The sequence below is a fragment of the Marmota flaviventris genome, chromosome 15 (assembly GCF_047511675.1).
Source record: "Marmota flaviventris isolate mMarFla1 chromosome 15, mMarFla1.hap1, whole genome shotgun sequence".
Taxonomy (NCBI): Eukaryota; Metazoa; Chordata; class Mammalia; order Rodentia; family Sciuridae; genus Marmota; species Marmota flaviventris.
In genome coordinates this window covers 3,560,116-3,577,868 of record NC_092512.1, presented here as the reverse complement: position 1 = coordinate 3,577,868, position 17,753 = coordinate 3,560,116, and the positions used below count along the sequence as shown (strand labels likewise).

The following is a 17,753-nucleotide window of genomic DNA, read 5'->3' as shown; positions in this document are numbered from 1 at the left end:
AAAAAGTTCACCAATTTGGGGGCTTATTAGACACGTCAATGACTGCCACTTAGCAAATCCACTTGCTGTAGCAGCCTCTTTTGGAAGAATGCCTGGCCCAGTCCAATCTCACCCCCAGGAACAGGCTGAGCAAGGGGCACTACCCCAACCTTCAGGACGGGGACGCTGGAGACAGGATGCAGGGCTGGCACCCATGCCGCAGCCCTGGGGGCGCTCGTCTAGAGAGGCAGGCAATGCTACGGGACTTGGGAATGCCAGCAGGCCACCTGTGCTCACAGGCGCAGGCGCTGGTGGATCTCCAGGGCACTCCTGGAGATGGAGTTTAAGGTGGTTTTATTTTTAATTAAAAGTACAGCCAGCTGACATTTACCATTTTGCTTTATTTGATCTCATTCCCTCTCCCTCCTCCCTGATCTCTTCCATCGTCTTTTCAGTGATGATGGCAAATGTCCCCCTCCTGAAACAAGTCCAAGAAAAATGTTCTGAGTCACCTGGAAGCAGGCTTGTTTGTCTTATTTTTTAAAAAGACCTCCCAATGAAGAGCAAGAAACACTGCCCTCGGTGAGAGCCACAGACGCTGGGGGCTGCTCCGGGGCTGAACTCCACGGGAGGAAGCATCGCCCGCACAGCCAGGGCCGAGTGTAGGGGTGTGGAGCAACCACCCCAAATGTGTCTTCATACATTTAAAACCACGAGAGTGCTCTGAAGAAGCCCAACAGCGTTCAGTGAGACAAATGAAAGGAGTCCCTGAGGCAGAAAGGGACACACGGGACCTCTCTCAAGAAACGACACTCAGCTGACCGGAAGGATGACAGAGTCAGACAGCAGTGCAGGGAGGAGACCCCTGAAAGAAAGAAGAGCACTAGAAGACTGAAGACTAATACATCTTTAGACATGATAGACACGGGTCTCAATAGAGAAAGAAAAAAATTAAGACGACTTCTGAGCAACTTTCATAAAGCCCAGGTGGCTAGCTTTCCCCTGAAGCTAGCCTGGGGTCACAGTCAAAGAATACCAAAAAAAAAAAAAAAAGTAACAGAGAGCAACTTCAGTCTTTCCTAAAGTGTCCCAGAAGCATGCCAAACAGGGATTCCATTCACAGCACACATAGAAACCTCTTAAAATACACTTCCCTGCCAGGCACAGTGGTACACACCCATAATCCCAGGAGCACGGGAGGCTGAGGCAGGAGGATCACAAGTTGAGGACAGCCTCAGCAACTCAATAAGGCCCAAAGCAACTCAGCAAGGCCCTAGCAACAGCAGGGGATGTGGCTCAATGATTAAGCATCCCTGGGTTCAATCCCTGGTATCAAGAAAATAAACAAAATATACTTCCCTGTTTCCCTCTAAAGTGATAGTGTGACTGCCCTAAAGTCTTCTCTTCCCTCTTCCCAAACACTGCCCCAGTCCCATCAAATTTCTTAGGAATACAGCAAAAACGAGTTTCAACTCTAAGGAGAGTTGAAAAAAAAGGCCTGGCAGAATCCAATCTTCTCTTTCACCTGAAACTCTTTTGAAAGCAAATCCTACAAGTTTCCAGGGCTTGTCCAGTTATTTCTGCCCTTAAATCCAATCAACACCACAAAAAACCAGGGAGGGGCCCCGCCTGCGAAACCTACTTCTATAGTGTGGACACCAGCAAGAAGGCCCCGACTTGCTGCTTTTTCCTTTGCCCCCTCACACTGGACTTGCCAGCTCTGGAAAGAGCACTTGGCTGGTCCTGACCTGCTCCCTGTAGGCTCTGATGACCCAATCCCGTACCCCCTACAACTCAATCAGCATCCCCATTTCAAACACTCAGGACATCTGGTGACTTGGCCACAGTCGCACAGCAGGGTGCCAGTGTCCCAGCCTTAGGGACAGCACTTCCCCCTTGCAAGTCATCATCCCCTCTTACATCACATGGACTCACAGGTTCCACTCCCTGAGCAGCTGAAACTGCCCACTGAGAGACCACAGCTGTCGAAGTGGCCAGGGGCCCAGAGGCCCAGCTAGGTTCATGGGGCAACAGACTCACCTGGCCCTGAGCCAGCCAGGTCCCAGCACTGCAGCCCAGTGCTCTGCTGGGGTCATGACCACTGGCAACAACTCTGCCCAGCATGGCAGCTGCCCTGGGGCCTCACTGAAAATACCAGAAAGTGCCATAAAAATATAATCACCTTTTGTGAACGATCATTTCTGTAATGTCCAATAAGGGCAGTTTTTTTAATAAATAAAAATATCCCTGACTTCAAGACTGAGTACAAAGCTACAGCAATCAAGGCCATGTAGTTTTGGAGTGAGAACAGACAAAAAGATCCACAGAACGAAATAGAGAACCTGGAACTAGAGTCACAGAGTACAATAGGCTGGTCTCTGACAAAGGCTAAAGGCAACACACAGCTGAGACAGTCCCTCCTGACAGATGGGCTGCCACAACGGGACATCCAGAAACTTGGCCACAAGTCTGGACACAGACCTTGGACTCTACACAAGTACTCGGGAACACGTAAGGTTCAACTGCAAACCCCTGACGTTAACACAGAAGTGGAGGTGACCCTTAGTATAGCAATGACTTCACACACTCACCAAAGGCACCATCCAGGAAAGAATCAATACACTAGATGTCATTAAAACTGAAGACTCTGTCTGCTCCATGAATGACACTACCAAGAGAATGAGAGGACAAGATACAGATTGACAGAAAATATTTGCAAAAGACGTCCGATAAAGAAGTGTTGTTCAAATCATACAGCACACTCCTAAAACTCAACAGAACAGCCTGATTTTAAAATGGGTAAACGATCTGAACTGACACTTCACCAAGGAAGATACTCAGGTGGCAAATAAGCACGTAAAAAAATTTCAACATCATATGTCCTTAAAGAACTGTAAATTAAAACAGCAACAAGGTACCACTCAGCACTTGTTAGAATGGCCAAACTCCCAAGAACTGACATCACTGGACACTGGACAGGATGTGGAGCAACAGGAATGTTCCTCCATGGCATGGCAGGAAAGCAGAATGGCACAGCCACCGAGGAAGAGAGTCTGGTGGTTTCCTGCCAAACTAAACATACATTCCCCACATGAAGTAGCAACAGTGCTCCCCGACATCTACCCAAAGGAATTGAGAACTTACGTCCACATGAAACTTACACGTGAATACTATGGATGCTTTATTCGGAATTCCCAAGGCTTGAAAGAAATCAAGACTTGAACCAAGATTCTTTAAACTACTATATAAATAACTGTGGTATCTCCAAGGCTACAAAGAAACGAGGTAACAATCCATGAAAAAGACATGAAAGACACTTAAATGCATATTACCAAGTGAAGGGAGATAATCCGAGAAGCCCTCGCACTTTCAAGTGCAACTGTGTGACCTTCTGGGAAAGGTGCAACTAAGTAGGCTGGAGTAAAAGGGTACGGTGTCCAGTGGCCTGAGGAAGAAGGGACAAGGAGACAAAGCACAGCAAGGTCTTCAGGGCAGGGAGGCTCTCTGGGATTCTGTGATGGTGGACATGGGTCACTGCACATTTGTCCAAGCCCACAGAACACACGGCACCCAGAGTGAGTCCTGAAGTAGACTAGGGACAGTGGGCTGTAGCAAATGCTCCACCTGGTGGGTGACGTTGGCAGTGGGGAGGCTGGGCCTCTGTGCGGCAGGGACTGGGGACTCTATACTGTATGCTCAATTTTGCTATGAACCTAAAACTATTCTAAATTTTTTTCTTTTTTTGTGGTGCTGGGGATTGAACTCAGGGCATTGTGTGTGCGAGGTAAGCACTCTACCAACTGAGCTATATCCCCAGCGCCTAAAAGATTTTTTTTAAATAACATAAAACCATAGGGAGGAAAGTGTAATGATGGGAAGAATATGAAAAAAAAAATGAATTCTTAAGTGATCTATTTTTTAAAAAGAAAGAATGGAGGCTGGGGCTGGGGCTCAGCGGTAGGGCACCCGCCATGCACGTGTGAGGCCCTGGATCCTCAGCACCACATAAAAATAAATAAAGATATTGTGTCCATCTACAACTAAAAAAAAATGTTTAAAAAAAATATTTGCAAAAAAAAAAAGAAAGAAAGGTAGGTGCTGGTTATGCGGACACATGAGCAGTACTACTTTGTTCGTATAGAATCGAGCACTCTGAGACATTAGGTCACACTCCAGGGCCACACACTATTGTTGGCAGTGCACCTCTCCTGCTGGGGGCCCTCTCGGGCCAATGAATGTGCTGACTGGACACAGAACCGCATGGAAGGCAGGCCTACAAACACTCCAAGTTTCCGGCCCGACAGGCCCACCAGAGGCAAGTCTGTTCACTGAATTATCATCCATTTATTTCTCCCTCTGGAAAGTAGAAAGCTCTTACAACAAGGCTGCCAGAGTGGCTATAAAGAGGCAGGAACTCAGGAATGGGGTGCCCTAGCCCTCAGTCCCCAGAATGCTAGGAATTGGGTTGGTGCCAACAGCACAAACCTGACCAATGAGAACACAAGTGACATGCTCCCCTGAGGGCCTTGTCATTGCTTCAGTTCACGCTGCCTACAGGTCTGGTCCCAGCTCTGCTTCCTGTGAAGTACACTGGCCACAAGGACAAGGGGAGACTTTATTTCAATCTCAAATTCCTCACCCTGCTCAGTCTAAACTTGGCTCCCAACCTTCATCACACACTCCCTCTTTCCTAACTGGTCTCTGTCCCCAACCCCTGTGGGCAGCCAGACCCAGGGCCTCACTCCCAGACTCCTTCCTCTCTCCTTTACCAATGGGGTCAAGCAGAAACAATACTAAGCAAGAGCCCACCCGGCCTGCCAAGAGGGCAAGATGAGTCGGGTCTTCTCAAGAGTCAGGTAGAACTCCCAAAAACACAGGCCAGGCGCCTCTCCACATGTCCCCAGCCTGCCACTGAAGCAAAGGAAGAGAGCCGCAGGGAAAGACAAGCACTCCCCTTCAAGTGTGGGAGGAGCTGGGCTTGCTAGGGGAGGCACCGAGTGGGGCCCAGGGAGAGACCTGCCCTGCAGTGAGAGCCCCATCTGGAGGCGTGTTTCTGCACTGTGAGCACCTACCTGCTAGCCCAGGTTCCAGACCCTGCTCTGCATGGAACCAGGTGTCTCAGTGGTGCTCTAGGGAGCAAAGGATAGTCCTGTGGCCACAGATGGGGTTATGCTGTTCTGACAGTGGAAGCAGCCCTGAGGAGCCACTGGCAGGCCACCCAGAGGCCCTGCAGAGCAAGGGTTAACAGAAATAAAGCAATGTTGCCATTCCAGCCCCAGGATGTTGGTACCTTTGCTAAAGTCCTTTGGGTCCAGTGACAGACTGTAGCCAGGCAGCGTCTCCAGGAGGAGCTTGTAGCAGGCCCTCCAGCCAGGCTCCGCAATGCTCGGGGCCACGCACTGCATGGCCGCCACACGCTTGAAGAAGGCGGACTTGCGGTGGAAGCCGATCAGCTCGTAGAGCTCGGAGAGGATGCTGTAGCGCTGGATTTTCTCTTCTTCAGAAAGCTGAAGCAAAGAAGAACACAAAAAGCTTTTCAAATATACTTGTAAATGAAGAAGGAAATGCACATGAAAAGACTTGTACAAAACAAGGACCTGGAGAGTCATCAAGGAGAGGGAGGGCTGGGCCACGGCAGTGGGACACAGCAGCACTGGGAGAAGCTCTGAGGACCACAGTGGACACTGCAGAGCCCTCCGCCAGACCATGGCTCCAACTGCCTCCTCACCTTCTACTGAGGAGACCCAGACTCTGGCACAAAGGTGTTTGCCAACATGACATAAAACATCCTTCATTAAGAGAAGACAACGACGACGATAAAGAAGAGGAGCAGCAACCTGTAGGACTGGGCAAGGCCTGTCATCAGACGCGTGCTTGGTTGGAACGCCAGAGGTAGGGAGTGGCTCAGTGGTGGGGTGCTCATCAAGCATGCGAAAGGTCCCAGGTACCCTCTCCATACCACAAAACAAATAGATAAATAAAGACAAGAAAATGGCATGGTATTTTTAAGAAGAATATATAGAGCCATTTACTAGGAAATGAATTGTTATTTAGACTTAAAACTCCACAGCGTACACCAAGTTTCTTTCACATGAAATGTTAAGAGGATTCTCCCAACAACTCCGACATGGAGTAATATTGACTTCTGCTGCCAAGCACCTACTGTGTACCAGCATATTTAGCATACCTCCTTTAATCAATACAACAACCCATGAGTGCAGTACTCCAGCCTGTGGACAAAGACACTGGAGTTCAAGGAAGCATCAATGACCTGTGCAAAGTCACACAGCCAAGGAGGACCAGAGACAAGACCTCCCAGTGGTCAGGTCCTGCTCACTGCAGGCCTTCACTTGGCTGCAACACAGCTGCCCTGGGACAAGAAGGCAGGTGGAGGCTCACCTGAGGAGCTGGCTCTCTCTGGCCCCAGCCTTGACAATAAATCTGCTTCTAGATATTTCTGTTAGGACACAGCCACATCTGAACACCCAGTCAACTTACACCCTTAATCCTCCTGTCCACTCTTCCCTGAGCCTGAGTGCTCTTACCTCTCCTCCAGGGCCTGCCTCCCACCTCCTCACTTTCCTTAATCCACCCACACACACCTGCCAGACTAGTATATCTAACCCCGGCTCAGAGACAACACCCTGCTCAAGACTGACTGTGCTGAAACCTAGACGCCGTGATTGGGATGGGAGGCCTTTGGGGGGGGTGACTAGGTCACAAGAGGAGAGCCAAGGCCTCACAAACAGGACAAGTGCACTTGTGAAAGAGATTCCTGAGACCCCTCCCCATGCCTACCACACCAGGACACAGCACCTACAGGTCAAGCAGGGGCCTCAACGGACTGGGTCTTGGACCTCCAGTCTGCAGAACTGGGAGAAATAAACTTGTTGTTTATAAGCTGCTCAGTCTCTGGTATTCTGCTGTAGCAGCCTGAAAGGACCAAGACAACTCCCATTTCAAAAGGAACCTTCAGAACCACAAAGTGCAGCCTGGAGGCCCCATGTGCACACTGACTCCCAGGCAGACCCAGCCTGCCCTGCAGCTCCAGCTCCTGCCTACCCACAGCCAATCGGAACCACTTCTACTCGTGTTTTGATCCTCAGGCAGCATGTCCTTAGTGAATGCCCGCTCTGTGCCAGACATGAGGATGGATAGGGACAGAGTGAGCAGAGCAAAGACCCCTCCTCTGGGGCCTCCAGGGAGTGACAGGCTGGACCCACTGAGGATCGGTGGGGAAGAAGACAACAGACCAGCAAGTGAAGGAACAGAAACACCACTGCACCTGTGATGAAGCGGACTGTCAGAAGGATGGTGGGAAGGTCAGGCACCACTCCAGCCAGGGGTCCATAGGACTTCACCAGGCAGAGAGGCTCTGGCGCACAGCCTCAGGCCCCCTCCGCCCACCCCACCATCGTCCATACGCAGCTCTCCTTCAAAGAGTCTCACCCCACGTCACCCTCTTCCAGGAACCCATCCTCAAGCCCCCACCCTGCAAGCCGCTCGCTGCTGCTTTCCATAAATTCTCACAACCATGCACACTGCATGACGTCACTGGTCTCCCCCACACCATCCACGTGCAGGTTGAGTCCCCGACCCCCAGCACCAGAAGACCCCGGCACCACTTCATGCTCACGCTGTGGGGCCCACCCACGTGCCACAGGTGCTGCATGTGCTCACCAACAGTTGACGTTATCAGTCTTTTTAATTTTAGCCATTCCACTGGCTTTAATTTGCATTTCCCTGATAACTACAATGCTGAACATCTTTCCATATGATTACTGGCCACTTGTATGTCTTCCCTTGTGAAGTGCTTCTTCAAATTTCCTGACAGCTCTTAAAAATTAGATCATTTGTCTTGTTCCTGAGCTGGAGCGGTTCTCTATATGCTCTGAATGTAGGTCCTCAGTCATACGTGTTTCGCAAATATTTATTGCCAATTTATTGACTTCAGGGACTCTCTTGATAAGCAGACATTCACTACGATGTAGCTCCAGTTATCAGTTGTTTCTCGGATGGTTATTGCTTCCTGTGTCCTTGTCTAAGAAACCTTTGCCCAAGGTCACAAAGATACTGTTTCCTTCTAGGAGCTTGATGCTCAGGCCTGCAATTCTGCTTCCTGTGAATGTGGAGCACAGCTGTGGAAGGAGCCTGTGACGGAGCCATGACAGAGGATCAAGGAGGTCCCTAAGGAGAGATGAGCACTAAACACTCCAGCACAATCCTGTTCGCTCCTAGAGCTTTATCTGCACCAGAGCATGCCCACTAGGACAAGGATGGCAGGGGCGATCTCAGCTGTGGCCTCACGGAGACCCATGAACACAAGGTGGCAGCTCAGACAGGGTCTGAGCCCTGGCCCCCACCCACCGGAGCCGCACGGGTCCATCCACAGAAGCCACTCACTCGAACTCTGACTGGTAATGCACACTTCTGTTCTTCTCCTCTCCATCGGAATGCGATAAGGCAGCCAATGATGAAAGAACACCAATTCACAAATGGAACTGAAATCACGTCAAGCCCTTGAAGAGATCCTTAGTGGGAAATCTTGGGCATGATGGTTTTCTAGCACCAGGAGCAATTCAAACATAAAGCTTCTCCTAGTAGAGCCCTGGGAGCCTCGGGACAAGGCTCTGCACGGTGGACACGCAAGAATCAGCACACAGCTCCGGGGGAACCTGAAATGGCCCCAGGCAAACACCAGACCAAGAGCCTCAGGAAATTTTTTTTTATTTGTTGATTTTACATATACATGACAGGAAGGTGCATTTTGACATATTATACACACATTACAATTTTGGTCCCATTCTTGTTGTTGAACATAATCTGGAGTTGCACCGGTTGTGTGTTCATACTGAGCATAGGAAATTTATGTCCGATTCATTCCACTGTCTTTCCTATTCCCATCTTCCCTTCCTTCCTCTTTAATCCAATGAACTTCAACACTTCCCTTCCCTATCCTCCCTTGTTATGGGTTAGCCTCCAGATATCAGAGAGAACATTCAACCTTTGGTTTCTCGGGATTGGCTTATTTCACTTAGCATGGTAGTCTCCAGTTCCATCCATTTACTGGCATATACCATAATTTCATTCTTCTTTATAGCTGAGTAATATTCCATTGTGTCTATATATTACATTTTCTTTATGTATCCATCCATTGAAGGATACCTAGGTTGGTTCCATACATTGGCTATCATGAATTGAGTTTCTATAAACCGTGATATGGCTACATCCCTGTAGTATATATATTGATTTTAAGTCCTTTGGGTATATGCCCAGGAGTAGGATAAATGGGTCAAATTGTGGTTCTACTCCAAGCTTTCTAAGGAATCTCCATGCTGCTTTCTCAGGAAATTTTTAAATGCAATCAAACCCACAAATTCATTTCCAACCTGTTGCTCTCCTAGGGAGCATTCGTGAGCACATCTTTGTTCTAATTTTTCAATGGCCATGCAGGAAGAATGCCTGAGTTCAGTGTCCCGATGTTGAGACGCAGTTCCAACAGAAGGGCTCGAGGCCTGTCCCCACAAGATGGGCTGCCGGAGTCGCGTCTTCATCCGTCATTCCACTCCAGCTGCAAAGTCTATGCCAATAGTAAGGAGGCGGTGGCACTGGGAGAACTCAGGCCACAGGACCGGCACACTGGTTCTCTGGCAGGGTGACAGAGAGGACATGATGGATGCAGAAGTCCCTGAGCCCCATCCCGTCTCGGCCACTCGGCGTGCTGGCAAAATGGAGTGATCAAGAACCAAGTGTGATTTTGATTGTTAAAAAGACCAAATGAAATAACGTGCACATTTAGGAAAGGCCTGAAACCCTCAGCGGGTGTTCAGAAAATGGGAAACATCACTGTTGGCTAAACCAGGCTGTGACCAAATTAATCAGGAGCTGCAACACTCGAGTAAATGCCTCATTCCCAGCAGCCTCAGAAGCACAGGAATTGCAGAGATCTGAAGAGCAAGGAGGTGGTGGAGGCTCTGGGACAGGCTGAGGACAGCATCAAGTGCTGACTGTGGACAAAAGCATGAGGGATGACAGTGAAGGCCATGTGTTCCCCAGGACGGAAAACACATTCTGTTTCTCTCCATGATTACTTCCAGTCAGAATCGTATAGAGAGAAATGTATACACAAAATTTCCATTTGGCTGTGAAAAACAGTTGGTAGGAATGGCACTTCCCTTCCTGCCTCCCAAGCTGGGAAGCAAGGCCTGTACCAAGGAACTATCTTTAAGAAGCATCTGCCTAAGGCAATGGGATCCACTTCAGTTTTAATCATTCAAAGGGAAGAACGAAGGGGAAAAAAGTTACATCAGAGCTGGTCCTTTGACAGTCCCGAGGCAGTAGAGGAGATGGACAAGCCCATAAGGGATCACTCTACAAGGGATCACTGGCAAGACAGATGGCCAGGGACACTATGCTCCAGGCTCTCGGGCAGGGACCTACCAGGTACCTATACTCGATGCCTCAGCAAGTGTTGAAGAGGGATGGAATTCCAGTCAGTACTCATGGTAAGTGCACCAGCCAACAGCAGCCAGGGCAAGATGGAAGCTCAACTCTCCATTGCCTCAGCTCCCTTTGATTCATTTCTGAACAACCTGAAAAACCGACTTCTCTGCCTTCAAGCATGGCCTCCTTTCACATCCGGGCTTGATAAGCAAGTGTATGTGAACTCAGCTGCACAAACGTGATCACAGAGTTTCTCCACACTCTCTTTCCATATTGGCCTAAGTCTCTTTAAGTCCATCCTCCATAAAATCTATTCCCTCCCATGACAACTCATGGAGCCTGAAACTGGCCAACTGAATGGGAATGTACACAGCTAGAACGTCCTGCCTGCCTCTGGGCAGCCACTGTTCCTACGGGCACGGAGCACGGCAGACCTGCCTCTCCAGACAGGGGGAGTCCTGACTCCTGGCACACCCTCAGTCAGCAGAGGAGTCGTAACCAAGGCTCCCTTCAAGAGCTTCAAGTGGAGCCCTGGAGGAGCAGTGGGAAGGGTGTGGGGCTCCTGTGGCCTCTCAGGCTGACTGCTCATCCAGAGCCCACCTCCCCTTCCATACCCTGCCAGTCTGCACTTGAGCTCGTGCCAGGACAACTCTAAACTAATTCCCACTGGGATGTCTCCCCTTCCAACAGGACAAAGAGTTTCCTTGTTTTCTTGCTCTGGGGAGTGTATTCTTTCATTAATCATGCATCCTTTGGGGGATCTCAACTTTAAGTATGGGTCTGCCATTCAACAAGTTCAGGCCCCATTCCTCCCACACAAGCTGGAATGGTCACGCTCTGGCTTCTGGGACTCACTTTCAGAATTCTTGCTTTTGGGCTGTTTTTGGCCTCTGAGGACTTCCCCTTTCTTTCTTAAGAATTAGGTCTGCATTTTGAAAGAGGAAAAAAAATTATTTCTTAATCAGTGTTTTTATGGAACTTGTGCTGAGAGTTTTGGGATCACCATATTGCCCAAAACAGAAACCATTAGATATTTTCCACACTGATGTATTATTTAGAGATTTTCTTTTCTTTGACTACTAACAAATAATATTTTTAATTTAAAAAAAATTGCTCAGTTTGCAGGTGCCAAGCGAGCATCTGGGTTTTACCAGGCAGGCTGGGTCTGGATCTAAGGTAAAGTCCCAGGCTTGCTTCAATCTACCTCCCCATGCAGAGAGTGCCCCGCTCCACGGGGGCCTACCCAGGCCCAGAAGAAGGGTAACCCCAGGGTATGGGCCACCCTTCCTTCCCTCGTCAATGCACCTTTTCTTAGTTCTGTGCTACACTCAAGTGCAGTTGTGCCCATTGCCTGGTGCCCTGGCTCTTGTGAAGGTGTTTCAGAAAGTGCATGGCTGTTGCGTGAGTGTTTTTGCAAATGGACAAGTGCACAAAGGTCCTATTCTGTTATTTGGCTAACTTCAATCCTTCCCTCAGAAAATTAATATCAGTCACACGTATATTTAATATGAAACAAACACAGAAAAATACTAAGATAAATCATTTATCCCCAGATATTGTTTGTTTTATAAAAGATTCAATATTAGAATTAAATCTGCATAAACATTTTTTTAAAGTAAGGCCACAACTAGAATAGAGCTTTGAATGGGCAAACAAAATTAAGAAGGTAGGAAGCAAGAAGAGAAGAGAATCTACAATGTGAATCAAGTCCATATCCTCTGGGTGAATCTGCAATTCCTAGAACACTAAGTATGACAATAAGACCTCTCTCTTATTAGGAAATGGCCAAAGTAAAATACAATCAATTAAAACAAAAAAAAACTAGCATTTTAAGTGGTAGCAAGTTTTAAAAGGCTAAATGTGTCTCCTTACTGGGAAAAAAAGCAAGATTCAATGGCTTTTTATTATAGACATCCCATGTTCATGGGATTTGAAGACTATATTGTTAAGATGGAAAAACCCCATATTGATTACAGATTCAATGAAATCCCTGTCAAAACCCTTCTGGCTTCTCGAAAGAACTGCTAAACTGATCCTATTTGAAAGTGCAAAGGGTCCCAAAATAGCCAAAGCAGTCTTGAAAAAGGAGAATAATATTGGAGAAGACTTACTTCCCAACTTAAAAACTTACTACAAAGCTATAACCAAGGCAATGCAGAATTAGCGTAAGTACAGATATATAGATCAGTGGAAGAGAATTAAGAGTGGGAGGGGAGGAACTTATACTCATGATCAATTAATTTTCCACAGCATGCCAAGACCATCCAATGGAGAAGAACAGTCTTTTCAACACATGGTGTTGGAACAAATGAACACCCACGTGCAAAATAAGAAGCCAGCTGGGTGTGGTGGTGCACACCTGTAATCCCAGGGGCTCAGGAGACTGAGACAGGAGGACCACAAGTTCAAGACCAGCCTCAGCAACTTAGTGAGGACCTAAGCAACCTGGCGAGACCCTGTCTCAAAATAGAAAACAAAAAGGGCTGGAGTTGTAGCTCAGTGGTAAAGTGCCCTTGCGTGGAATTCCCAGCACTAAAAAAAAAAAGTAATACTTGAGTTATATGGGCCAGCAATCACACTCCCAAGAGTATGCCAGCAGGACTGAAAACATGTTTTGTACGTGAATGTTCACAGCAACATTATTCATAATACCCAAAAGGTATCATGAAGAACCCAGTGACCACTAATTGATGACTGGGTGAACAGACCATGGTACCTGACATGCACTGCGACAGAATGCACCTGCCGACACCGTGCAGAGTGTGGAAGACAGACACAGAAGAGCCAGTGCTGTTCTGGAGGAGTGGGCAGGTGGGGGCTCACGGTGACACTCGTGCAGAAGCTGGGTAAAGCCTTTCCAAATACAAATACATTAATGAATGTGAAATAAAAATGATTCCTCGCAGGAGGGTCCTAAGGGTTAAATGCAGAAATGGTGTGAATCTCCCCCTTGCACATCCACCCGCAGCCACTGCTGTCACCGCTACTCGGAGGAGCAGCACCCGCGTTCCCCACAGCAGCAGGATGAACCGTGCATCAGTGCCAGGCTGCACTTCATGCACCCAACAGACTTTAATAAACGCCTAGCATCTGACAAGCATTGTGCTTGGCACAGTGATTATTTATAAAGACAAGCAAGACGCAATCCCTGTTCTAGAATCTGTGTGCATTACCAAACTTTCCTATTAAGATGTATTGCTTTAATACTCAGATCAACTCCTAAGGTAAATAGCTCAGAATCTCTGAGAACAGTAAGAGTCTATGATATACTCTTCATGCATTTATTTACATTCTGCCTCATTCTATAAAAAGATCTAAAATCAATTGTTAAACATACACATTTTAACAATAATAACAACAGAGATAAAAATCAGGGTGAAAACAAAATAAGAATTAGAGTTGAATGAGACCAGGGTTTAATTACAAAAAACACTTGTCATGAAGCAGGTGTAATTATTAATCCCTATTATTTTATGGATTAGGACCTAAAGTTCCTAACACCTAAAGAAAAGAGAAAAACTCAATGGGCTACAGGATCCACAATGCCCGTGAGCTAGACATCTACCAACTGCTGGCGTGTCCCCGGGCGGGAGATTCTGAGGCACCACTGTCATCCCTGAGCTTCATTTCCAACAACCCTTCCAGCCTCTGGCTTTCTTCTGACACCAGTCCTCTCCTCTTTCATCACTGTATTGGGCTGCAAACAGAGACCCGCAGCGTGTGAAGGGCTGGGTACGAGGGTCCATCCAAAGGGGAGCCAGGCCTCACCAGGTACTGACTGCTCATTACTCTGCAACTTTGACATCTCACTGAGAGTGAGCTGTTTCTACACCTGTTTCCCACGAGACTCCCCTCTCCTAAAAACAAGGTGACAACCATATCCCTGACACTTGTTCAACTCAGTGCCTTCTCCAGTGAGAAACTTGCCTTTCCTCCCTCCCCACCCAAGGGTTTCTTCGTAAGAACAGGAATTCCCCATGAGCCACCTCAGGAAGCCAAGCGGGCTGCGGCTGTGTGGCAGCCTCACCTAAGCTGCTTTCTTACACTTCCCTTTTTTCTGAAAGAACCTTTTCCAGACTGCCAGACCTCCAATTCTGAGCTTAAACTGACACAAAGTTCTGGGGTTATGATCACGATGGACGCCTGCATCCACCAGGTTCTTGCAGGTTTCCTTAGCAACAGCTTCACTAAGGGACAGCATCAAACACTGAAGAGGCTGTCCTTACATCTGAACAGAGCAGCCTGCGTAGAACTCGAATGACTCTGAAGACAAATCAACCAAGGGCCAAGAGGTGGCAGGCCTTGGTCAATAGTGTCACAAAAAGTTCTCAAATGACTCAGAATCATCCCAGCTCTGCAGGCAGCCAGAGCACCTTCCTACAACTGGTAAGGCTGGAGTTTTCTTAGGTTTTTTTTTTTTAATTGTTTTTAATATTTAGTTTTTAGTTTTCGGCGGACACAACATCTTTGTTTGTATGTGGTGCTGAGGATCAAACCTGGGCCGCACGCATGCACAGGCGAGCATGCTACCGCTTGAGCCACATCCCCAGCCCATTTTTAGTTTTCCAAACAATTCCTTACTATAAGTTAATTAATTTTAGTCACTTGGGTTATTGGGTTGTTCAGGGAAAGTTACATAATGCAGTACAGGAGCTTAAATTTTTTTTCCTTTCCTTTTTTTTGGGGGGGGGCGGGGGGGCAGTGGTAGAGACCAGGGATTGAACCCAAAGGTACTTAACCACTGAGCCATATCCCCAGTCCTTTTTATTTTGAGACAGGGTCTTCTTAAGTTGCTCAGAGTCTCTTTAAGTTGCTGAGGCTGGCTTTGAATTTGCAATCCTTCTGTCTCAGCCTCCCAAGTTGCTGAGAGTACAGGAATGCACCAGCACCCAGTGGTACTTGGACTTTACAAGCATGGCAAACTAGATTTATCAGCAGTGGTGAAATTCGTCATATAATCTGGGTCCCCGACCTTGATTTCTCTCTCTCTAAAGTTGGGTACAACAAACTACTTAGCAAAGTTGTCCATTATCTGTAAAGCACTGGCAGGTGCCTGCAACGGGCTGGTTACTCAGTGAGTAGCGAGTACTGCCAGTGAGCTTGTTAACAGTAAGTACTGCCAGGAGTCTCAGTTAACCCGGTCTGAGCAGAGGCTTTGCATTTTGTCTTATTTTCGCAGTAACAAAATTTATTTTCCTAGGGTTAAAACCACTGGAGCAGCCCCAACCAAAAAATGCTGCAGATCTGTGCAGCAGAATTTTATCCTTCTCTGCTTATCTGCTCAATACCTGTTTCCCCCTCGACTTCAAGCTCCATTGGTGTAGGACCAGTTTGCTCTGCTGAACACTCAAGGGCAGGAGGCAGTGACACAGTGCCTCCAGATGGCCTGCTATGTGCCCAGCAGGCGAAGGAAAGAGCAGGTGTGCTCACCTCTCACACAGTCTGACCTTAGATGAGCCTTGGCACCTTTCATGACCTGAGGTGCCTCCTCTCGAACAGAGATGACTGCCCCGGGACACGGGATTTAAACGGTTAAATAGCCACCTGCACAGCCTCGTGAAGTGACTGTGATGGGCCCTCAACCTACATGAGCTGCCTTTCCTCCTTTGGCACCCATCAAGGAGGCAGACATGCCTACTCAGCCTCAGCACGTGCCCAACAGGGGGTCACCCTAGGCACGCGTCACTGTAGCACTTGAAACTGGCATGTCTAGAAGAGATTATTATTATCATTCCCATTTCACAGGTTTGGAAACAGGCCAAGAGAGGTTACATAACAATTCCAGGTCTCACAGTGACAAAAGAGTGGTTTAAACCTAAATCTAGGAGGCTGAAACCTGAGTTCCTTCTCTCTCATCTCTACCTCCCCATCTGCCTGTAGAATCCTCATGTCTAATGCAATTTGTGCACAGTTGCCACCATTTGTCAGTGTTAGATAATTATCATAAACCACTTGCCTTAACAACTAAAGAAAAAGCAGACCAATCCAAGACCCTGCACACAAAACAGAGGTGTCCTGCCCTGACTTCTGTAAAGAGACCATTTCAACCCACTCAATCCAAAAGCAGCATATACCAGTTCAGGGCCTCCGAGGATAGGAGGAACCTGCAATAACCAGGTCTCGGCTCCTTCCAAAATTTCCACATTTGACAATCATTCCCCAGGAATAGACACAACTCATCCATGCTACAATGAACACACTGGATCAAGAACCAAAGGCTTGTTCTGTTTCAGAAAAACCACCAGCCCTTCCCTTCACTGTGATCACAAAACCACCAGAACTCCTCGTCTTGCTGCCTGCTCGCCTGGCAAACAAACACAGAGATGAGTCACCCAGAGCACAGAGGCACACTGGGGAGGATGCAGACGGCCGAGCGCCCACACTGGCACCGCGCCACAGCAGGGAGCGGCGGCGGCCCTTCCAGTGAGGCTCTGCTGACCTCTAGTGCTCTGCAGGAGAACCGAGCAACGCTGAAGGCAGCGCCATGAGAATGGCAGCCAATGCCCACACATGTTAAGTGAAAAGGTGGTATTTTGTAAAATATGTGTATTTATCTGCCCACCTGTAAAAACAGTTTCACAGCAAACCCAAAGTTTCCAGATTAATTTGCAAAGGTACCTGTAGCAGCTATGGGCACAGGCGTGCACGCCTTCAGAGGCGAACCTGTGCTGGAGCGGCTGAGTCCCGGGGCCCAGAGGCCCCTGCCCTGTGGAATGGCTGCCACTCCACAGCTCCAGCCCCTGGGTTCTGTTTCAAAACACCAGGTGGCTCTGAAGCCTGTTAACACTTGAACACCACAGTCCCTCCCCAGGGTGGGCACCAAACAGCACAGAACCCTGAGTCGCTAACCTGTTCCTCCTGCTCCCATGCGAGCTGGCGGCATATCACATCACAGATGGGGAGCTGAGGGTTAGGACGCTGAGTGACTCTGCTTGAGGTCACACAGCCCCGAGGAGGCAAAGGCAGGGTCTGAGCCCTGGCCTGAGTGCCTGCTCCTGAGCCAGCACATTCCCCAGCACCTTCTCTGGCCTTGCTGATGAGACCCAGCAAGCCTGACCCTTACACATGCTCCCCACCAGGAGCTCACCCACCCTCGTGGCCCCTCCCAGCCTCACTACCCCCCACACAGTTGTTCCAGCCTCCAGCTGTGCACTGGAATCCCCCGTGGCCAGCCCCCTTCCCTCGCCTGAGTGCACATCTGCAGGGGAGCCCAGCCTCATACCCCAGGTCTGTGTCGGCACCCCCCTCACCAGGACTGTGGGTGCCGTGCACGGGCGATCAAGACCACCAGGTCTCAGGGCAAGGACGACACCCTCATCATACCTGAATCT

The 17,753-nt window shown here is 48.5% G+C and overlaps 1 protein-coding gene across 1 annotated transcript in view; it reads right to left on the bottom strand.

The window, feature by feature from the left end:
• Trappc9 (trafficking protein particle complex subunit 9) overlaps positions 1 to 17,753 on the bottom strand; it is a 501,861-nt gene that overhangs the window by 442,777 nt on the left and 41,331 nt on the right. Inside the window, exon 8 of the mRNA XM_071602098.1 lies at positions 5,270 to 5,486. Coding sequence (XP_071458199.1) covers positions 5,270 to 5,486 — 217 coding nt within the window. The remainder of the gene's footprint in view (positions 1 to 5,269; positions 5,487 to 17,753) is intronic.